This window comes from Oratosquilla oratoria, chromosome 9, assembly GCF_046742065.1.
Source record: "Oratosquilla oratoria isolate Oo_2021 chromosome 9, ASM4674206v1, whole genome shotgun sequence".
Classification (NCBI taxonomy): domain Eukaryota; kingdom Metazoa; phylum Arthropoda; class Malacostraca; order Stomatopoda; family Squillidae; genus Oratosquilla; species Oratosquilla oratoria.
In genome coordinates this window covers 40,521,852-40,546,138 of record NC_134785.1, presented here as the reverse complement: position 1 = coordinate 40,546,138, position 24,287 = coordinate 40,521,852, and the positions used below count along the sequence as shown (strand labels likewise).

At 41.6% G+C, this 24,287-nt stretch overlaps 1 protein-coding gene across 2 annotated transcripts in view; it reads left to right on the top strand.

The window, feature by feature from the left end:
- Positions 1 to 4,048: 4,048 nt before the first annotated feature.
- LOC143028331 (uncharacterized) overlaps positions 4,049 to 24,287 on the top strand; it is a 65,491-nt gene continuing 45,252 nt past the window's right edge. Inside the window, exons 1-6 of one of the 2 annotated variants that reach the window (XM_076190262.1) lie at positions 4,049 to 4,468; positions 5,393 to 5,563; positions 8,343 to 8,437; positions 10,245 to 10,363; positions 12,307 to 12,406; positions 13,543 to 13,675. In XM_076190262.1, the coding sequence (XP_076046377.1) occupies positions 4,321 to 4,468; positions 5,393 to 5,563; positions 8,343 to 8,437; positions 10,245 to 10,363; positions 12,307 to 12,406; positions 13,543 to 13,675 (766 nt within the window). In that variant the 5' untranslated portion in view covers positions 4,049 to 4,320. The remainder of the gene's footprint in view (positions 4,469 to 5,392; positions 5,564 to 8,342; positions 8,438 to 10,244; positions 10,364 to 12,306; positions 12,407 to 13,542; positions 13,676 to 24,287) is intronic. The other variant, XM_076190261.1, reaches the window with a different exon arrangement.

Genomic DNA, 24,287 nt, shown 5'->3' with positions numbered 1-24,287 from the left:
TTAATAAACGCTGTTACAAAGACAGGAGGGCTTCCTTGGACTTTTTGAGAAAACACAGGGTCCTGCCGTCGTCTATTAATTGCCCGAGGTTCAATGATAATCAGGCCGTCAGCATCCGTGACGACGACGACCCGGATGATTTTTAGAATTTGAGGTATTGAATTATTAATAATAATACAGGTTAGGTTACGTAGGTTAGCTAGGTTATGTAGGTTAGGTTAGGTTGGTTAGGTTAGAATAGACGAATTTATCCTCCTTTCAGTTCTTCGACCGCGGCATCTATCAGAAAAATGGCGTATCGTTCAACCGCCGAGACTTTGTTCGTTAGTAAATTGATTTTAGCAACTTTTTTGTTATTGATTTCAGCCAAGAAAATCGCATATTACGTTGATGTATTATAATTTACAAAATTAATGATTAATTTTCTATTGCTATATCGCGTGGGTGTGCACTTCTGAAAATTCACCGTTTTTTATCTATTTATTTACTTATATATGGATTATATTTTTACTACTACTAATAATAATAATAATGTTTCCTCGTTAACTGGCACAAGGGGAATTTGTCTTCAACAATTCACCTTTGCAAGACGACAGCATTATGTAGAAAATATATATTAACAAACAGATAAGTAAATAGATACATACATACATATACCAAGGCTTTTTCCCCTTACAAGGGAGGTAGCCATAATGAAAAAGGCATAAAATCATTCCCATCCATTCCATCCCTAAATACGCTCCACTCCCCTCCACCCTCCCTCAAATCTTAGCACCTCCTGGATGACGGGTCATCCCTGCACCTTGTCCACTGCCCTGGGTCAGAGGCAGTGTCGCAAGACACAGCACATCCACAGCAAGGCCGCTTCATTAAATCGGCGACCCCCCCCTCTCCATCCCCTCCCTGCATAAAAGGAGAAGATGGGGGAGAAATCCCTTCGGGCTGCGTCAAATTTTGCTCACACATACTACTTCCCCCCCTCCCCCCACCCATTTCATCTCATGCATCACATCATCCATATACAACCATTCTCCATTCACCCCTGTCTTCTGTCCTCTCCCGTCCTTCCTCAACAGACATTCCCCTCTTCCCCAAAGTCCCCTTCACCCCATCCATCCATCTCATCCTTCCATACCTCTTTTACTAGTCTTTCTTCACGCTTACTTTGTACATCACCTTACCCTGTGTTGTTAAATTGCTCCCATGATCAACATGGCTGTGCATTATCATTACATAATTTTTTTATAATTTCATTGTCATTATAACTTTATAAACTATCAAATCCCCTTATAAGAATTTGTGAAACTGACGAGGCAGCACCTTACCCTGTCTTGTTAAGTTGCTCTCACGGTACAACAACACCTGAGAGTGTATTTTGGGGCCATACATGATCAACATGGCTTTGCATTATCATTACATTATTTTTTATAATTTCATTGTCATTATAACTTTATAAACTATCAAATCCCCTTATAAAAATGTGTGAAACTGGCGAGGCGGCACCGTATAGGGTACCAACTGCCTAAAGGGGCTATCACACTGGGCTTCCACGGGCCTCGCCAAAACCAACAGTTCAGTTCGTTTGAATAAAAACTACTTCGGCTACAATCTTTTATTTTTCAAATCTCCAAATATTAAATCATCTTCCCGTCATATATAGCAAAGCTGAATATTGAATTAAAAGGTTGTAATCCTATACGAATGTTAAGACATACTGTTGAAATTTCTCGGGGAAGTTTAGATTTCTGTTAGCGAAGTCATATTCTAGTTATTCAAACTGAGGTTGGAGCTGGGATGTGGGAAGAGAAATAGCCAGACAGCATTGTTTTACGATCAGTGACCATTCTCTACTCAAGGAAAGAATAGGCTACTCATCACTTTTAATTTCTATTATTCCTCCTTTCTGTTACTCTCCTTAAATATTTCCAGTAATATCACGCGGTGAAATGCAATTTAGGTAAGGGACTTACTACTTAGCCCAAGAGTACGCAGTTAATGTTATTACAACACCCTCATCCACTAACAGTAAAAACACAATTTTGCAAAGTCAATGTTGATCAAATATATGAACCGTTCGCATTTTGCAGCGTGTAGGTGTTTTCATTTATTCATTCAACACTGACCATACTTCGCTTCGGTGAGAACCAAGCAGTCTATTCAATCTCAACAAAAATTATATTTACAGCCTTCTTACCTTTCCCCCAAAACAAATCTGAAGTATGCCATTGTATTTTACATGTGAAGTTTAGCATACCTGGCCTCAGTACTTACTGTAAAACAGCGAGCTGCTCCAAAGAATGTCCAAAATGTTTACACATTTACATCAATAATCTTCTAGAACGCTTTATCACGGTCACAAAACATAAATACTGTCTACGACGAAACACTAAATCACTGCCAACAAACACAATTTCTAGACCCACACGATATTCCATGATTATTTTCACAAGTTTCAAATATAGAAAATGTCCAATAATATAATTAGTAAGAGAGTTTCCTTCCCTTCTTTACTTCCTGGAAAGCGGTTCAACATTAAATATTTTCGTTAGTGACGGGAATACAGGCAAATGTCGCAAATAAAACAAAAAACCGAACATGATTGGCTGTCAGCTTTTTTATTTGCTCTTTCAACAAATGAATGCGTTTTAGGTAGAACAATCACCATTCATATATTGGAAGGGAATTTTGATGTGCTTGTCATTTACAGCAAGAACTATCAAAATTTCGTCTGAAATAACTTGTTTGGAAAGGCGTTAATTGCAGCAAAGACCGAAAAAAAAACAACTAAAGATTATGAATTTTTTCTGGACAGTGACACGGATTTTTTTTTTTTTTTTTTTTACAAGTATCAGATTATTTTATTGAACTGATAATTCACAAGAAATTATAGTATTTATAAGTTGATGATAAATATTCAATGGTAAACTGAGTAAAAACATATTGATATGACACTTCTACTATAAATTGCAAAAGTTTGATGTGCACTCTCCATTTATCCCCTCCAACTATGTCGATTTATAAGTTTCGTAAAAGCTCCTAAGCGACATCATCCTCAAATGCACGGGGAATAGTAAAAATGAATACATAAATAAATAAAAAATGTAAAATATAGAAGAGAATAAACGAATTAATAAATTAACTAAACAAATAAATAGATAAGTACATTGATAGATAAACATAAATAAATAATAAACAAATAAATAAATCAAAAGATAATCAAATATAGGCCCCCCCCCCCATATTGCTTCCGATCTCGGGACCACTGAGTTAGCAGTCAAAGACGCTAACACCACACCTGCAAGTCGCGGATGTGTGCATTCTACAACCCTCCAGGAACCTTCCTGTACCGTATCCACCACTGCTACAGGAAGTCCCGAGGGGTGTGCACAAAAACTTCATGTTGGTTGGAGCCTGCTCCGCATTTCGCAATTCAAAAAGGTTATCCACCCGTTCCACAACGAGGACATCTGGTAGAGATTTACATGAAACCGTGTTAGACGGCTTTTTCAGTACAGGCCATAAATTCATGATTTGTTTTCTCTGTGGCAACGATACAACTAAATTATTTCAGTTTGAGCAGTATCGCAAGACCATTGCATTTACATCCGCCCTTCAACATTGTAGACATTATAATTGTACAAACTACTGGCACCTCTGTCCTTGTAGCCAGGATTGAGGTAATTAGATATAAAAACGAGAAAACAACTAGTAACTTTATCGCATATATTTTTTCTACGACTATAATAGCATTTCGTCATTTATCAAACTCCTGTATGTATACAAGCAGAGAGCAATGACGCTTTAGAGAACAGATCAGTACAATTCTAGCAGATATCGCTCGATTATTTTCTCGCAATATTTTTTTCCTGCTGACAAAATCCAAGTAAAATATCAGATATCTTTCTACTCATATAGACTTTTATAATTCATTGGCATATGTATATAATTGTACTTGGATTTCTTTAAATTTCGAAATAGCCTATCTATAGAAGGCGCTAAGCCTCCCATATCTAGCCCATCGCTGAAGAGCTAGCTTCAACATTCTATAACATTTTAAAAACACCGAAGCTTTAAAAACAGAGCCTTACAATTACGTAATTTTTATAATAACTTTAATAATATGATTTGACATTCACTTTTGTGCCTTAATTGTATATTTTCACGGGAGACCAAAATCTACGAATGCAATATTGTATCTGAATAATCACGATCTAACGAAATACTGTCTTTATTTTGGTCATGCAATACGCTATCAGCTGTCTCAGTCCACTTTAGCAGTCAACCTAGACAACAAACACCGTACCCTAAAGTGTGTTTGTGATGGCTATGAAAGCATTGGCTTATCATGGGGTTGGGAGAAAATGTATCCTACATCACTATGGGAGACTTTCATATAGCTCACAAAGCAAATCAAAGTCTGTTAGGATTGGATGTGCAAGTGGATTTTGGGGCGACACACCAACAGCAGGTAAGAGATATGCTATTCCTGGCCCGTGGAAACTGAGGGTTATGGTACATTGGCTGTTAAAACTATAAGCAGTCCGTTGTAATACACAATAATAACGATAAACAACTGAAGGGATATTTTGGAATGTAGTCTTAAGTATCTACTCGGCAAAATAATTCAATTTGACGTTACCATTCAATAGAACACTCAACAATTCTAATTAAGAAATACCTTTCCTTACAGTGAGACCCAACTATTTGTACCTATTGTATGTACATATACAAGTTAAGACAATGAGAGATATAATATTACACTAAACGTCCAATGCTATAACCAGGATATATACTCAGAAACCAGCCATTTATTCCTAAATTCCTGTAGATTGGGTTTTGTTGAATCGACTCGCCAATCTAACCTAACCTAAACCTATTCAGTTCTTGGAACAGACATATGATTGTTGATAAATGTCTCAATGAACATATAGTTAATAGACTGAATTTACGACATAGGAAATGAGCAAGTTTATGCCTGCCTCCCCCCCATTCCCATCACTAAATTAGAAGCTTCTGCAGGATTTCAGGAAGGTCCTTTGTTGTTCTTGCATACCACTTTCACAAAATTTACGAAAAAAAGGGAATAAATAAATAATAAATAAATAAATTAAAATAAAGATAAACCAGTAGGTTTGACAGCTTGTTCATATTTTAGGGGTATCCATTTTAAATTTACATGATATATTTATTGTTTTATTTGATTGGCTATTGCCATTTTTTTTGTTTTTTTTCAAATAAAATACTGTTGTGCTAATATTCAGTGTCTTTTATGGATTTTTAATGAATGAACATTCACTTTTTTTTAGTGATCTTGTAAAGGACCAGAAAAGAAGGTCTACATATTTGTTTTTAAATGTATTCTTATATAATAATAATTGATACCCTTCTTCAGCACCCCAACTTATCCATCATGGAAACATTGACTTCCTCATGTTTGACTACCTCTCGGAAATTACCATGTCACTCCTGACAGCAGCTCGAGCCAAGAAGCCAGAGTTTGGCTATGCACCAGATTTTGTCCTCTATGCTGTGGGCCCCCATCTTCAAGCAATAAAGAAAAAAGGTGACCAGTTCTTTTGATTATTATTATTATATTTTTTTCTGTGTACTTGCAGAATTTGTAGCCTATTTCTTCAAGACTGATTAACTCCAGTTATATGGTGAAAAGGGGAAACTTGAAAGAAAGAAGAATATAAAAGCCTTTTGATTTGTTCAGTCTAGTGTCTGGACTTGTGGTATGTGGGTTTTTTAATGTTTTTACAATTATTAAAAAGTGCAATGAGAAATAGGCATTTGGGAATGGATGCTAAGAGAAGATTGTATGAAGGAGTAATTGTGTTGACAGCACTGTACGGGTCAGAAACATGGAACATAGGAGATGAAGAGAGGAGTTTGAATGTGTTTGAGATGAGGTGCCTGAGAAGAATGATAGGGTTTACTAGGCTTGATAGAGTGAGAAATGAGGAGGAGAAAGGGGGTAAAAAAGGAGTTGTGAGATGGAGTTGATGAAAGAGTATTAGGATGGTTTGGACACATGGAAAAAATGAGTGAAGAAAGACTAGTAAAAGAGGTGTGGAAGGAGTGAACATGAGGGGTCAACCTAGGATGAGATGGATGGATGGGGTAAAGGGGGCATTGGAAAAGAGGGGAATGTCTGTTGAGGAAGGGAGAGGACAGAATATAGGGTAAATGGAGAATGGTTGTGTATGGATGATGATGTGATGCATGAGGGGGAGTGAGGGAGTATGTGTGAGAAATAAATTGATGCAGCCCAAAGGGATTTCTCCCCGTCTTCTCCTTTTCTGCATGAGGGGACGGAGAGGAGGGGTCACCTGTTTAATGAAGTAGCCTTGCTGTGGATGTGCTGTGTCTTGCAACACTACCTCTGACCCAGGGCAGTGGGTGAGATGCAGGGATGACCTGTCATCCAAGAGGTGTCAAGATAAGAGGGAGGGTAGAGGGTGGAGGTGAGTGGAGTATGTTAGGGATGGAATGGGTGGTGGTTTTTATGCCATTGTTTTTTTGGCTACCTCCCTTGTAAGGGAGAAAAAGCCTTGGGTATATGTATGTGTATTTACAATGTACTGTAAAATGGTTTGTTGAATGTGGTTGGGGTGCTTGTGGGAAGGTTTTGATTGAGGGGATAGGGAGGGGAGCAGAGGGAGTGATGGTGAGGAACAATGTGGGTTTAGGACAGGTAGAGGTTGTGTGGATCGGATTTTCATGGTGGAACGGATGTGTGAGAAAGCTTTAGGAAAAGGTAAGGATGTTTTTTAGGCCTTTATGGATTTGGAAAGGGATTATGACAGAGTAGACAGGAAGGTATTGTGGGAGGTATTGCAGTTATATGAGATGGGAGGAAAGCTGTTAAGAGCAGTTAAGAGTTTTTTATGAGAGTGGTAGAGCCTCTGTTGGAATTAGAAATGGAGTGTGAGTGGTTTAAGATAAAGGTGGGACTTCACCAGGGATGTGTCATGTCACCTTGGCTGTTCAATTTATACATGGATGGGATGGTGTGAGAGGTAAATGCAAGGGTAATGAGCTGGGGATTGGAGATGGTTAAAGAAAATGGAGAAAAATAGGTGATAAGCCAGTTGTTGTTTGCTGATGATGCTGCACTTATGGCAAGATCAGAGGAAGGATAAAGGAAGTTAGTGACAGTGTTTGGGAAGGTGTGTGAAAGAAGGAAGTTAAAGATAAATGTGGGTAAAGGCTAAAGTTGAGGGGATGGCAGTTTGAACCCTGTCACTGGTGAAGTTGAACCAAGGGCATGGTTTATTAAATTCCATGCTACAAAGCCCTCTGTAAGGGGCACTATCCTAGCCTCCCAATAGGAGGGGAGTTTGTGACATTAAACCACAACATCAAAAGTAAGGTGATGAGATGTACAAGGGGAGAAGATGGCAGCAAATTGGAAGTGAATATTAAGGAAGACTGGAGGAAGTGAATAGCTTTAGATACTTGGGGACAAATGTGGTAGGAGAGGGAGGAGTGGAGGTGGGGGTAGAATGTAGATTGAGAAAAACAAGTAAATACCTTAGGGAATAAAAAAGTGTAATGAGAAATAGACATTTGGGAATGGATGCTAAGAGGAAATTGTACGAAGGGGTGATTGTGCCAACAGCACTGTATTGGGCAGAAACATGGAACATAAAAGAGAAAGAGTTTAAGTGTGTTCGAGATGAAATGCCTGAGAAGTATGGTTGGGGTTACTAGGCTGGATAGAGTGAGATAGGTGAAGAGGAGAGCAGGGGTGGGAAAGTGATAGGGATATAGGGTTGATGAAGGAGTATTAGGATGGTTTGGACACATGGAAAAGAATGAGATGGATGGATGGGGTGAAAGGGGCATTGGAAAAGAGGGGGATGTCTTTTGAGAAAGGAAGGGAGAAGACAGAAGATAGGGGTGAGTGGAGAATAGTTGTGTATGGATGATGCTAGGATGCATGGAAAGGAGTGGGTGGGAGATGGGTGGGTTAGGGAATATGAGTGAATGATATTTTGATGCAGCCCAAAGGGATTTCTCATTGTCTTTTTTCTTTTTGCATGAGGGGACAGAGAGGGGGAGGTCGCCAACTAAAGGAAGCAGGTTTGCTGTGTCTTACTGCATTGCTTCTGACCCAGGGCAGTGTGCAAGATGCAGGGATGACCTGTCATCCAGGAGGAGCCAAGAAAAGAGGGAAGGAAGGGTGGTGAATGGGAGTGGAGTATGTGGGGATGAAATGGGTGAGAGTGGATTTATGCCTTTTGACTTTGGCTACCTCCCTTATAAGGGGGAAAAAAACCATTGGTACATGTATACATGTGTGTGAAGAGGTATCTTAAAAGTATTTATCTCAACAGGTATTCGTGTTCTAAGCAATGCAGGTGGTATCAACCCAAAAGCCTGTGCTGCAGCACTCCAGCAGGCTGCTGCCAAAGCAGGGGTGGAACTGAAGGTAAAAGAGACTGCTATCATATAGAGTCTTGTTTCTGGGAATACAACAACAGGACCCCATGAGCATAGCTCTTGTCCTGTAAACAACTAGGTAAATACATGCATACATACATCATAACCTAAGCCCCTTTCACACTTATAAAAGGGGGTTGCTGAATCAAAGCACACTAATATTTTTTAATCATACCCTCGCTACGAACTTCCTTTCTGCCAGGCAGGACTCGTATGACATCCACACCTGACCTCTGCCATAAGTAGCAAATCTACAATTCACTCAGCCAGTAAGCTTCCCAAAACTACATATTTCAACAATCTAGAATATTTAAATTTTCATTGTACAAAGGCTTCATTGTACCAAAGGCTTTTTTCCCCCTTACACGGGAGGTAGCCAAAAGACAAAGGCATAGAAACCAATCCCACCCATTCCAGACCTACATACTCCACTCCTCTCTACCCTCTCCCCTCCCTCTTATCTTGGCACCTCCTGGATGATGGATCATCCCTGCATTTTGTCCACTGTACTCTGTCAGAAGCAGTGTTGCAAGACATAGCACATCCACAGCAAGGCCGCTTCATTAAATCGGCAACGTCCCCTCTGCGTCCCCTCGTGCAGAAAAGGAGAAGACGGGGAGAAATCTCTTTGGGCTGCATCAATTTATTTCTCATCCATACTCCCTCACCCCCCATCCCCCACCCACTCCCCCTCATGCATCACATCATCATCCATACACAACCCTTCTCTATTCACCCCTATCTTCTGTCCTCTCCCATCCTTCCTCAACGGACATTCCCCTCCTTCCCAATGCTCCTTTTACCCCATCCATCCATCCATCTCATCATCCTAGGATGCCCCCTCATGTTCACTCCTTCCACCTCTGCCTTCCACAGCTCTTTTGCTAATCTTTCTTCACTCATTCTTTCCATGTGTCCAAACCATCCTAATACTCTTTCATCAACCCTATCTCCCAACTCCCTTTCCACCCCTGTTCTCCTCCTCACCTTGTTTCTCACTGTGTCTAGCCTAGTAACCCCTATCATACTTCTCAGGCATTTCATCACAAACACATTCAAACTCCTCTCTTCCTCTCTTATGTTTCATGTTTCTGCCCCATACAGTGCTGTCAGCACAATCACTCCTTCATACAATCTTCTCTTAGCATCCATTTCCAAATGTCTATTTCTCATTACACTTTTTAACCCCCCAAGGCATTTACTTGCTTCTCTCAATCTACATTCTACCTCCACCCCCATTCCTCCCTTTCCTGCCACATTCGCACCCAAGTATCTAAAACTATCCATTTCCTCCAGTCTCTCTCCCTTGATACTCACTTCCAGCCAGCTGCTGCCACTCTCTCCCCTTGTACATCTCATCACCTTACTTTTACCCACATTTATCTTCAACTTCCTTCTTTCACACACCTTCCCAAACTCTGTCACTAACTTCCTCAATCCCTCCTCTGATCCTGCTACAAGTGCAGTGTCATCAGCAAACAACAACTGGCTTATCTCCCACTTTTCTCCATTTTCTTTAACCATCTCCAACCCCCAACCCACTACCCTTGCATTCACCTCTTGCACCACCCCATCCATGCATAAATTGAACAGCCAGGGTGACATAACACATCCGTGATGAAGTCCCACCTTTACCTCAAACCACTTACTCTCTCCATTTCTAATCCTAACACTGTAACTTACAGTAATCTGTGCCATCAAATAATTTCAATGCATGCTTGATGATAGTTCATTCCTAATGACAACTGCTTTGTCCATTTTTGCTCATTTGCCTTATTTTTTCCTTTGTAAATCAGGTTGCAGTTGTGACAGGGGATGACCTCATGCCCACAAAGAAAGACTTTATCTCCGTTCCCGATATGCGAACAGGGGAACCCCTTCCTAAGACTGTTCACAGTATGAATGCATACTTAGGGTAAGTAACTCTCTTTTGTACTCTGTTTCTGTCTCACTTTCTTTCATTTTTTCTCTTTTTTGTTCTTGTCCCCTTCACAAGGGAGGTAGCCAGCCAAGGCATGCACCTACCTTCCACCTATTCCATACCCATCCAGCACCCAGTTGTTGTCTTAGCTCCTTGTGGATAAGAAAATTAAATTAATTTTGGCAAACTACATATTTGTAAGTGGCTATCTATCTGTATCCAAAGGGCTTTTCCTCCCTTACAAGGGAGGTAGCCAAGTCAAAAGGAACATACTCTCTCCCACCCATTCCACTCCCATCCACCACATTCCCTCGCATCTTAGCTCCATATGGGAGGGGGTGGGGGATAGTGGGATAGGGAGTGGTTATGTGTGAATGATATTTTGATGCAGCATGAAGGGATTTCTCCTATCTTCTCTTTTTTCCCATGAGAGGATAGAGGGGGAATTGCTGATTTGTAAGTGTGTCTTTATAAATTAACTCTTGTCATAAAGGCCTCATTTTGAGAAAAATGGGAGATAAGTCAGTTGTTGTTTGCTGATGACACTGCACTTGTAGCAGGATCAGAGGAGGGATTAAGGAAGTTAGTGATAGAATTTGGGAAGGTGTGCGAAAGAAGGAAGTTGAAGATAAATGTGGGTAGAAGTAGGGTGATAAAATGTGCAAGGGGAGAGGATGGCAGCAAATACGAAGTGAGTATTAAGGGAGAGAGACTGGAGAAAGTGATTAGCTGTAGATACTTGGGGACAAATGTGGCAGGAAAGGGAGTGGAGGTGGTGGTAGAATGTAGACTGAGAGAAGCAAGTAGATGCCTTGGGGGATTAAAACGTGTTATGAAAAATAGACATTTGGGAATGGATGCTAAAAATTGTATGAAGGGGTGATTGTGCTGACAGCACTATATGGGGCAGAAATATGGAATAAGAGAGGAAGAGTTTAAATGTGTTTGAGGTGAAGTGCCTGAGAGGTGTGGTGGGGGTTGCTAGGCTGGATGTAGTGAGAAACAAGGAAGGAAGCAGGAGAGTGGGGGTGAGAGGGGAGTTGGGAGGTGGGGTTGATGAAAGAATATTAGGATGGTTTGGAAAAATGGAAAGAATGAGTGAAGAAAGATTAGTAAAAGAGGTGTGTAAGGCAGAGGTGGAGGGAATGAACATGAGGGGGTGACCAAGGATGAGATAGATGGATGTGGTAAAAGGGTTATTGGGAGGGAGGGGAGTGTCTGTTGAGGAGGGAATGGAGAAGACAGGGGATAGGGGTGAGTGGAAAATGGTTGTGTACGGATGATGCTGTGATGCATGGAAGGGAGTGGGTGGGGGATGGGGTTTGGGTGTGTGAGGGTGTGTGTGTGTGCGTGATATTTTGACACAGCCTGAAGGGATTTCTCCCCATCTTCTCTTTTTCTGCATGAGAGGATGGAGAGTGGAGGTTGCTGATTAAATGAAGCACCCTTGCTGTGGATGTGCTGTGTCTTGCTGCATTACTTCTGACCCAGGGCAGCGGGCAAGATGCAGGGATGAGCCATCATCCAGGAGAAGACAAAAAAATAGGGAAGGGTGGTGAATGGGAGTGGAGTATGTGGGGATGAAATGGTTGAGAGTGGATTTATGCCTTGAACTTTGGCTACCTCCTTTGTAAGGGAGAAAAAGCCCTCTTTCATCCTCCTTAATTCAATTGGAACTAGCTCCTTGGGTCTTCCCTGCTATTGAAATATATTTCATGTATGGTATGAGGAACCAGTTTGGTCAAGTCTTCACTAAATCTTTATTCATATTCTTATAAGCAATTTGTGTTTACCTGCAAAACAGTGTTTGCCCTACTCTTTTGCTTAGGTAGTCTTTAAGGTCTGCTGGGTCCAATTCCATGTTGACTTTCACTTTTTTTCAGCCTTAGATTGTGATTGTTATTCTGCATATTATTCAAATACATTTCTTTCAACAGTGCTGGACCCATTGCCAGAGCCCTTGATCTTGGTGCAGACATTGTTGTTACAGGTCGCTGTGCTGACAGCAGTCTTGCTTTGGCACCTCTCATTCATTCGGTGAGTTGTTAGGTTCTTACAAAGTAGCCCTCATTTACTTATCTCAATTATGCTTCTAGCTTGTAATAAAGACATGTATATTGATAATAAAGATAATACAAGATTGGTGAAAACCTATGGATCAAATATGAGAAATATTGCAAATCATGCCAAGTGAGACAATTCAAATATACATACATACACAGCAAAGACCCTTTTCCCTGTATAAACAGGAGTGGCCAAGTCAAAGCACACACCCACTACATACATATTAAACCCCATTTAACATCTCTCCTGTTTTGGCTCCTCAAGGATAAAGAATTGTCATTGTACCCCTGTCATATTGCATGATATTTTTCCCAGGAACTGTAGCTGAAGTAGAGGGCTGGAATTCTGTTTTTAAGTAGCTTGAGGGTCACCACATAAGTGAACCAGTGGGGGCCTGCTATGAATATGTACTGCCTTGCTGTATTGCTTTTGACCCAGGAAGCAGGTGGGGGATGGATGACCCTTCATCCACAAGGAGCTAAGATAGAAGGGAAACAAATGGTTGATGGATGGAAGTGGGATGGGTGGGGGTGGGTGCATGCCTTGGCTGGCTACCTCCTTTATAAGGGGGAAGAAGCCTTTTGGTATATAGATAAATAGATAATTTTTAACATCTGTATATGTCCTGGCAATCGGAAAGAGGGGGATGTCTCTCGAGGAAGGAAGGAAGAAGACAGAAGATAGGGGTGAGTGGAGAATGGTTGTGTATTGGTGATGCATGGGAGTGGGTGGGGGATGGGGGGTTAGGGAGTATGTGTGAATGATATTTTCATGCAGCCCAAAGGGATTTCTCCTTGTCCTCTCTTTTTCTGCATGAGGGGATGGAGAAGGGGGTTGCCAATTAAATGAAGTGGCCTTGCTGTGGATGTGCTGTGTCTTACCGTATTGCTTCTGACCCAGGGGATTGGGTGAGATGTAGGGATGAGCTGTCATCCAGGAAGAGCCAAGAAAAGAGGAAGGGAGGGATGGTGAATGGGAGTGGTAGAGTATGTGGGGATGAAATGGATGAGAGTGGATTTATGCCTTGGACTTTGGCTACCTCCCTTGTAAGGGGGGAAAAGCCCTTGATGTTTGTATGTATGTATCTATATATAATTTTAATTTTTCAGTTTGGATGGAAGAACACAGACTTAGACCTTCTAGCAAGTGGTAGTTTGGCTGGACACTTGATTGAGTGTGGAGCTCAAGTCACTGGAGGAATTTTCACAGATTGGCACAAAGTTCACAACTGGCATGATATAGGTAATGCATAATTTTAAAAGCAGTATTTACATCAAAGAGAAAAAATAGAGAAGAAAGATATCAGAGGCTACAGGAAAGAAAGGAAAGGAAAATAACTATAGAAATATATGACAGGAAAATAACTACTAAAGTTAGATAAGCTATTCTTATTTTTTACTTCTTGTACATATTTTTGGTAGAGTATTTTAGGGAGTTGCTAAATGTGGATGTGCTGTGTCTTGCGACACTGCTTCTGACCCAGGGCAGTGGACAAGGTGCAGGGATGACCCGTCATCCAGGAGGTGCTCAGATAGGAGGGAGGGTGGAGGGGTGTGGAATGTTTTCAGGGATGGAGTGGGTGGAAATGGTTTTGTGCCTTTCCCTTTTTGGCTACCTCCCTTGTAAGGGGGAGAAAGCCTTGGTATTTGTATGTATGTATGCTAAATGTAAAAGAGGATAGGTGGGAAAAGTAGTTACAATGGGAAGTGCTAAGAAAATGACAGTGATGAATGAGGAAAATGGAGAAATAAGGAAGGGTAAGGTACATACATATACCAAACGCTTTTTCCCCCTTACAAGGGAGGTGACCAAAAAACAAAGGCATAAAAAAAACACTTCCACCCATTCCATCCCCATACACTCCACCCCCCTCCCTCCCTCTTTTCTTGGTTCCTCCTGGATGATGGGTCATCCCTGCATCTCACCTGCTGCCCTGGGTAAGAAACAGTGTCACAAGACACAGCACATCCACAGAAAGGCCACTTCACTAAATCAGCAAACCCCCCTCTCTGTCCCCTCATGCAGAAATGGAGAAGATAGGGAGAAATCCCTTCAGGCTGTGTCAGTGTATTTCTCATACATACTCCCTCACCCCTCCCATCCCCCACCCACTCCCCTCATGCATCACAGCATTATCCATAAACAACAATTCTCCATTCACCCTTATCTTCTGTCCTCTCCCATCCTTCCTCAACAGACATTTCCCTCTCACCCAGTGCCCCTTTTACCCCATCCATCTCATCCTTGGTTGCTACCTCATGTTCACTCCTTCCACCTCTACCTTCCACACTTCTTTTACTAATCTTTCTTCACTAATTCTTTCCATGTGTCCAAACCACCCCAATACTCTTTCATTAACCCTATCTCCCAACTCCTTTTCCAACCCTGTTCTCTTCCTCACCTCCTCATTTCTCACTCTATCCAACCTAGTAACTCCTATCATACTTCTCAGGCAACTCATCATGAAAGGGATGGAAGTCCTCGACAGAGAAGATTGGGATAAGAGAAAAACAAGAGGACATGAAAAGAAATACATACATACATATACCAAGGCCTTTTCCCCCTTACAAGGGAGGTAGCCAAAACGAAAATGGCATAAAATCATTCCCACCCATTCCATCCCCTCCACCCTCCCTCTTATCTTAGCACCTCCTGGATGACGGGTCATCCCTGCACCTTGTCCACTGCCCTGGGTCAGAGGCAGTGTTGCAAGACACAGCACATCCACAGCAAGGCTGCTTCATTAAATCATAAATGCATAAAAGGAGAAGACGGAGAAAAATCCCTTCAGGTTGCGTCAAATTTTGCTCACACATACTACCTCATCCCCATCCCCCCACCCATTCCACCCCATGCATCACATCATCCATATATGACCATTCTCCATTCACCCATGTCTTCTGTCCTCTCCCGTCCTTCCTCAACAGACATTCCCCTCTTCCCCAAAGCCCCCTTCACCCCATCTATCCATCTCATCCTAGGACATCCCATTATGTTCACTCCCTCCACATCTGCCTTCCATACCTCTTTTACTATTCTTTCTTCACTCATTCTTTCCATGTGTCCAAACCATCCTAATACTCTTTCATCAACCCTATCACCCAACTCCCTTTCCACCTCTGTTCTCCTCCTCACCTCATTTCCCACTCTATCTAGCCTAGTAACCCCCATCATACTTCCCAGACACCTCATCTCAAACACATTCAAACTCCTTCTCTCTTCCTCTCTTATGTTCCATGTTTCTCCCCCATAGAGTGCTGTTGGCACAATCACTCCTTCATACAGTCTCCTCATAGCATCCATTCCCAGATGTCTATTCCTCATTACACTTTTTAATCCACCAAAGCATTTACTCGCTTCTCTCAATCTACATTCTACCTCCACCTTCACTGCACCTTTTCCTGCCACATTTGCACCCAAGTATCTAAAACTATCCACTTCCTCCAGTTGCTTTTCCTTAATGCTCACTTCCAGTCTGCTTCCACTTTCACCCCTTGTACATCTCATCACCTTACTTTTACCCACATTTATCTTCAGCTTTCTTCTTTCAAACACTCTCCCAAACTCTGTCACCAACTTCCTCAATCCCTCCTCTGATCCTGCCACAAGCACAGTGTCATCCACAAACAACAGCTGGCTCACCTCCCACTTTTCTCCATTTTCTTTAACCTATGAAGTCCCACCTTTACCTCAAACCACTCACTCTCTCCATTTCTAATCCTGACACATGCTCTACTACTCTCATGAAAACTCTTGACAGCTCCTAGAAGCTTTCCTCCTATCCCATAAATCCCCAAAACCTCCCATAGTGCCTTCCTGTCTACCCTGTCATAAGCCTTTTCCAGATCCATAAAAGCCCAAAAAACATCCTTGCCCTTTCCTATAGCTTTCTCACATATCTGTCTTACCACGTAAATCTGATCTACACAACCTCTACCTGTCCTAATTCCACACTGTTCCTCACCAATTACTCCCTCTGTTCCTCTCCTAATCCTCTCAATCAATTTCCTCCCATAAGCTTTCCCAACTACACTTAACAAGCTAATTCCTCTGAAACTATTACACTCACACTTGTCCCCTTTTCCCTTGTAAAGTGGAACTATACAGGCATTCCTCCAGTCCTACGGCACTCTACCCTCTCTCCAGCAAACATTAACCTCACCAGCCAGTCCACCATCACTGTACCTCCTTTTTTTAGACATTCTGCATGGCATCCATCCAGACCAGGTGCCTTACCTGCTTTCATCATCTTAACAACTGCCTTCACTTCATCCTTCCTTATTTCTCCTCCATTTTCCTCACTCATCACGGTCATTTTCTTAGCATTTCCCACTGCAAATATCTTTCCCTCCCTATCCTCCTTCACATTTAGCAACTCCCTAAAATATTCTGCCCATCTTCCCCTTACTGCCTTCTCTTCCATTATCATCTCTCCATCTGGACCTTTTACCTTTTCTTCTCTACTTGATTCGCCTCCTCTTCCTCTCTTAATTTCTTTCCAAAACATCTTTTTATTACTTTCAAAATTTTCTGTCATACTCTTACCCATTTCACACCTGCTCTCCTCTTTGCCTCCTTTACCTTGTGCTTTACTTCTCTTTTCTTTTCTTTGTACCTCTCATATGACTCCCTCATCCTATTTTGTAACCAATCTGTGAAAACTCGCTTCTTCTCTTCTACAACTTTCTTTGTTTCCTCATCCCACCATTCACTACCCTTCCTTCTATTTCCTTCTGTCCTTCTTGTTCCACACACCATCTTTGGACACTTTGTGACTCACTCCTTGAACCATCCCCATTCCTACTCCACTCCTAGCTCTACTCTATCCTTCACTCCCTCCCTCTCCTCTCTCAGCTTCTTCTTGTACTCCTCCTTTTCCTTTTCATTTAAAGAGTTCACTCTAAGCACCTCCCTACCTATTGTCTTTTTCCTCTTTCTCCATCTATCCTCCACTCTCAACTTACCTTCCACCAAAAAATGATCTGATATTCCCCCACCTTCTCCCCTTAGCACATGTACATCCTTAACTCTTCTTATTATACTCCTATCTACCACTACATAGTCCATTAACGCTCTATCTACCACCCTTCCATCCACCACCCTCTCCCATGTGTACTTATGCTTGACTTTCTTCCGAAACACTGTATTTGCTATCATCAACTCTCTATACACATCTCCACCATCACCTCTCCACTATGATTCTTTCCTGGAACTCCACATTTCCCAACCACTTCATCAATTGGTTCATTTCCTACCCTAGCATTAAGGTCTCCTAGTACTATTACATTGACATTTCTCCCTAGTCCCTCTATGCACTCATTTAAGGCACCGAGGGAAGTGCTTATAGGTGAACGTGTCATAAAAGTTGTTCAATTTCTCAGGTGAACTTATGTATACTTACTCTATTGGAAAGAGTATTATTGCATACTAAATTGTTTTAGTAACATGTATATGTTACGTGTAGTTAATTTATTTATTTTTTTATGATGGTATCTGCGATCATTGAAGTATCCATAGGCATAGGTAATCAGCCTACTATGTAGGAAATGAAAGATTAGAGTCTTGGGAACAACTTCACAAAATTAAATTTCCTCTTACTCTCTTTTATTTATTTTTTTATGATTTTTTCATTTTGAATAGTAGAAACTTCAGTGAAAATCTGCAAGGATAAATGAAAAAAAAAATCAAGTTACAGTTTCCTTTATCTTTTTTTTTTTCTTTCCAAATTAAAGAATGACTATTTCTCTTTACAAATTCGAAAGAATGAATAAAATCGAATAAAAAGAAACAGAGATATGGCTATTTGAATAAAAACATTAACTTTTCAGGAGAGGCATTTAAAGTTTAAAAGGAGTGCACCGGCATTTAAAATCCTCCGGCCTCGTACTCACTCGTGACATTGTCTCTTTGTTTACACATTTACCTATCTCTTCACTTACTAGTATAGCCACCCCTTCTCTCCCTTGCCCTCTCTTCACTCCTGATAACCTCCCACTTACACTCCCAAACTTACACTCACCCTTCCCTCTCAACTTAGTTTCACTCAAAGCTAACACATCCATCGTTCTTCTCACAAACATACTACCTATCTCTTCCCTTTTACTCTCATCTGTACCACATCCACATGTATGTATGTAGTAGTTCCTGTGTCAGAATTAGAAATGGAGAGTTGGAGGTAAAAGTGGGACTTTACCAGAGATATGTTATGTCGCCTTGGCTGTTCGATCAATCCATGGATGTGGTGGTGCGAGAGGTAAACACAAGAGTAATGGGCCAAGGATTGGAGATGGTTAAAGAAAATGGAGAAAAATGGGAGATATGCCAGTTGTTGTTTGCTGACGACACTGCGCTTGTAGCAGGATCAGAGGAGAGATTGAGGAAGTTATTGACAGAGTTTGGGAATGTGTGTGAAAAAAGAAAGTGGAAGATAAATGTGCGTAAAAGGTGATGTGATGTACAGTCACTAAAATAAAATATCGGTAAGAAATTGTATGGAAATGGATGTAAGTAAAGGCTAAACTCTGACACATTGTTCAAAAGACTGGAAACTGTTGATACACCTGTATATCAATGCACCAGTGTTTCTCATAGCTTTGTAGTTTATAAATCTGTGTTTGTGTGTATTTACCTAGTTGTATTTTACAGGAAGGGGAGCTATGCTCGTGGTGACCTGTTTTTGTATCTTGCAAGATCAAGTTTGTTCTTAAATTCTTGTATTGTGTTTGCACACACTATTTTTTCATCCAATTTGTTCCATATATCTATCACTCTATGTGGGAAGCTGTTCTTTTTCAGGTCTCTTCTGTAGTTATCCTTTTTGAGTTTCATTGCATGTCCTCTTGTTTTTCCTCTGTCCCGTTTTAATAGGTCCTCTCTATCAAGGCATTCTTTTCCTTTCATAATTCTGTAGATGGTTTGTAGGTCCCCTTGTTCTCTTCTTTGTTCCAGGGTTGGTAATTCCAGTTTGGCCAGTCTTTGTTCGTATGTTAGGTTTGCAAATGTTGGGACCAACTTTGTGTATTTACCTAGTTGTATTATATGGGAAGGGAGCTATGCTCGTGGTGACCTGTCTTTGTATCTTTTAGCATCAAGTTTATTCTTAGAATTGTGAATAGTATTTGCACACACTGTTTTTTCATGCAAGTTATTCCATATATCCAGCATTCTGTGTGGGAAGCTGTTCTTTTTCCTATCTCATCTATAGTTGTCCTTTTTGAGTTTCTTTTCATGACCTCTTTTTTTTTTTCCATTGTCATTATTTTAGTAAATCTTTTCTGTCAAGGATTTCCATGCCTTTCATGATTCTATATATTGTCAGTAGATCACCTCTTTCTCCTCTTTGCTCCAGTGTTGGTAGTTCTAGTTTTGATAATCTTTGTTCATATGTTAATTTGGAAGGAGCTGGTGCCAACTCTGACTCAGACTGTACACCCTTCATAGACAGTCAGACAAAACTCATAATACATAGTCTCAAGCACTCATCTGCCTGTGGCCCTGATAACATAAGCAACATCCACCTAAAACACATTGGACCACAAGGTATACACGCACTCACAAACATTGCAAACTACAGCTATTCACACAACACTATACCCGACATCTGGAAGCATAGTAAAATAATCACCATTCCAAAACCGAACAAAGACCCAACAATCCCAACATCGCACCGCCCAATCACACTTCTCTGCACCCCCTCTAAAGTCATTGAACGCCTAATACTTAAATTTGTCACACCACATATTCCCCCTGCTGACTCACAACACGGTTTTAGGCCACTACACTCCACAAACCTGACAAACCTCACACAAAGAATTTTAGATGGCATCAATTCAGATAGGCCCCACCAAAGAACACTTCTTATAACATTAGACATTAGTAAAGCTTTTGATGCTATCCCCCGCCACAACCTAACAAATATAATATATAACACAGACATGCACAATAACACCAAAAGATGGCTGGCCAATTATCTGGCAGGTAGGAATGCTTATGTGTCATATAATGGCCAATCATCGCACATCAGAAACATTAAGAACGGAGTACCACAGGGCTCAGTTCTATCCCCCACACTATTTAATCTATACATGCATGACTTACCCACGCCAGACACCTCGGAAATACAAATCTCTTCCTACGCAGACGACATAACAATCACATGCACACATCGTAACACAGACAAAGCTGCAGAAATAATCCAGCCATACCTTGACACACTCGATACATGGTTCATCACAAACAGACTCAAAATAGCTCCAACCAAATCTACAGCAACACTTCTCACCAACTGGACAAAAGAACACAAATACATACCTCATCTCTACATCAACAACACTCTAATACCACACGCAAACACACCGAAAATTCTTGGTGTAACATACGATACATCCATGTCTTTCAAACAACACATCACAAACATACAAAACAAATGCACACCCAGACTTAACGCACTTAAGTCAATCACTGGAACAACATTTGGACAAAACAAAGAAACTAATATAACAATATACAAACAATGCATACGCTCAGTGTTGAATTATGCGAGTCCTGCATGGGCTCCTAATCTCAGTGAGACACACCACAACACCCTTCAAATCATACAAAACAAAGCCCTAAAAACAATTACAGGCTGCACAAATACAACACCTACAGACCATTTACACCATGAAACAAAAGTCCTCAAAGTCAAGGACCACCTCGACATGAGAGGCACACAAACACTTGCCGCAGCCACCACAAACACATCACACCCACTACACTACATAGCAGAACACCCACACACACCAAGAAACATTAAAACAACACCCAAAGACCTTTATCACGCACAGATACTCTCTTCTCTTCCTCCACAACCACCAAATACTAGCCTCCGGAAACATATTCATAATCATATCACTCACCGCTCCATTAACACACTGAAAGACAACACACTGCTGCATGCCAGACCCCCTGATATCCACCCTTCTGAATCCTCTCTCCCACGAAAGGACAGAGTCCACTTGGCCAGACTGCGGTGCGGTCACCACCCAGCACTTCTAAGCTACCAGAAGAGGCTGGATGACCGTGTTGTGAACAGCTGCCCAGGATGTAACACTTCACCCCATACCATACAACACATAATGGAAGACTGCATTATACACAGTCATGCACGCAAACAACACAACATACGCTCTATAAAGGATTTGTGGGAAAACCCAGTTTCGGCTATGGCATTCCTTGGGGAGACGGGACTGCTCGGACAGACAGTCTAGGGAACGACAACAACAACAACTCTGTTGTTGCTTTCTGTATTCTTTCTAGTTTCCTTATATTCTTTTTTTACTGGGTGTCCATAGTGTCGCTGCATATTCCAGTTTTGGTCTAATCAATGTGACTAATATTTTTTTTATAATTTCTTCATCCAAGTATTCAAAATGCCACTTTCATTGACCTTAGTAGGTTGTATGTTTCACCTACTATTTTGTTTATATGTCTGTCCGGTGTCATGTCATTGCTGATTATCACTCCAAGGTCCCTTTCCAAGTGCACTTTTTTTTTTTTTTCATTTTCACCAATCTTGTAATTTTTTTAAATTCTGTTTTTGCTTTTACCAAACTCCATTATGCTGCACTTCTTGATATTAAAGTTCACCTCCCACTTTTGAGTCCATTTCCAGATTGTGTCCAGGTCTGATTGTAAAGGTACATACATACATATACCAAAGGCTTTTTCCCCCTTACATGGGGGGTAGCCTAAAAGAAAAAGGCATAGAAATCACTCCCACCTATTTCATTTCCCATATATTCCACTCCCCTCCACCCTCCTCCCTCCCTCCTATCTTAGCACCTCCTGGATGACGGGTCATCCCTGCATCCTGTCCACTGCCCTGGGTCAGAAGCAGTGTCGCAAGACACAGCACATCCACAGCAAGGCCGCTTCATAAAGTCGGCGACCCCCCCTCTCCGTCCCCTCATGCAGGAAAGGAGAAGACGGGGAGAAATCTCTTCGGGCTGCGTCAAATTTTTCTCGTACATACTTCCTCATCCCCCATCCCCCACCCACTCCCCCTCATGCATCACAGCCTCATCTATACACAACCTTTCTCCATTCACCCCTGTCTTCTGTCCTCTCCCGTCCTTCCTCTACAGACATTCCTCTCTTTTGTAAAGCCCCTTTCACCCCATCCATCCATCTCATCCTAGGGCGCCCCCTCATATTCACTCCTTCCACCTCCGCCTTCCACACTTCCTTTACTAATCTTTCTTTACTCATTCTTTCCATGTGTCCAAACCATCCTAATACTCTTTCATCAACCCTATCTCCCAGCTCCTTTTCCATCCCTGTTCTCCTCCTCACCTCCTCATTTCTCACTCTATCTAGCATAGTAACCCCTATCATACTTCTCAGACATTTCATCTCAAACACATTCAAGCTCCTTCTCTCTTCCTCTCTCATGTTCCATGTTTCTGCCCCATACATTGCTGTTGGCACAATCACTCCTTCATATAACCTCCCCTAAGCATCCATACCCAGATGTCTATTTCTCATCACACTTTTTAATCCACCAAGGCATTTACTCGCTTCTCTCAATCTACATTCTACCTCCACCCCAACTCCTCCCTTTCCTGTCACATTCACACCCAAGTATCTGAAACTATCCACTTCCTCCAGTTTCTCACCCTTAATGCTCACTTCCAGCCTGCTGTCACTCTCTCCCCTTGTACATCTCATCACCTTACTTTTACCCACATTTATCTTCAGTTTCCTTCTTTCACACACCTTCTCAAACTCTGTCACTAACTTCCTCAATCCCTCCTCTGATCCTGCTACAAGCGCAGTGTCATCGGCAAACAACAACTGGCTCACCTCCCACTTTTCTCCATTTTCTTTAATCATCTCCAACCCCTGACCCACTACCCTTGCATTTACCTCTCGCACCACCCCATCCATGTAAAGATTGAACAGCCAGGGCAACATAACACACCCCTGACGAAGTCCCACCTTTACCTCATACCATTCACTCTCTCCATTTCTAATCCTAACGCAAGCTCTACTACTCTCATAAAAACTCTTGACTGCTCTTAACCCCTTCCATACGGTGCCGCACACGTAGGCGTCATGGACTTAGATCTCGGTGGCAGCAACCAATGCCAGCCGTACGACGTGTCGTAATAATACTCGCATCATAAAATATAGTTACCGCTTATATCGATCGTTCTCTCTTCACCCGTGAATTTTGATAACCATAGAAAATGCGATTACAAAAGAATTAGAAAGAATGTCATTATGGAGGGGTGACTACAATAAATATAATCAAGACGCCGATATGGCAGCCTCGCGAATACACTCGCTCCCCATGACGCCTACATGTGCGGCACCGTATGGAAGGGGTTAACAGCTTTCCTCCTATCCCATATATCTGCAGTACCTCCCGCAGTGCCTTCCTGTCTACCCTGTCGTAAGCCTTTTCCAGATCCATAAAAGCCCAAAAAACATCCTTACCTTTTCCTATAGCTTTCTCACATATCTGTCTTACCACAAAAATCTGATCTACACATCCCCTACCTGTCCTAAAACCACACTGTTCCTCACCAATTACTCCCTCTGTTCCTCTCCTAATCCTCTCAATCAAGACCCTCCCATAAGCCTTCCCAACCACACTCAGCAAGCTGATCCCTCTGTAACTACTACACTGACACTTGTCCCCCTTTCCTTTGTAAAGCGGAACTATACAGGCACTCTTCCAGTCTTCTGGCACTCTACCCTCTCTTAAACAAACATTAAATAACCTCACCAGCCAGTCCACCATAACTGTACCTCCTTTCTTCAGACATTCTGCATGGCATCCATCCAACCTAGGTGCCATACCTGCTCTTAT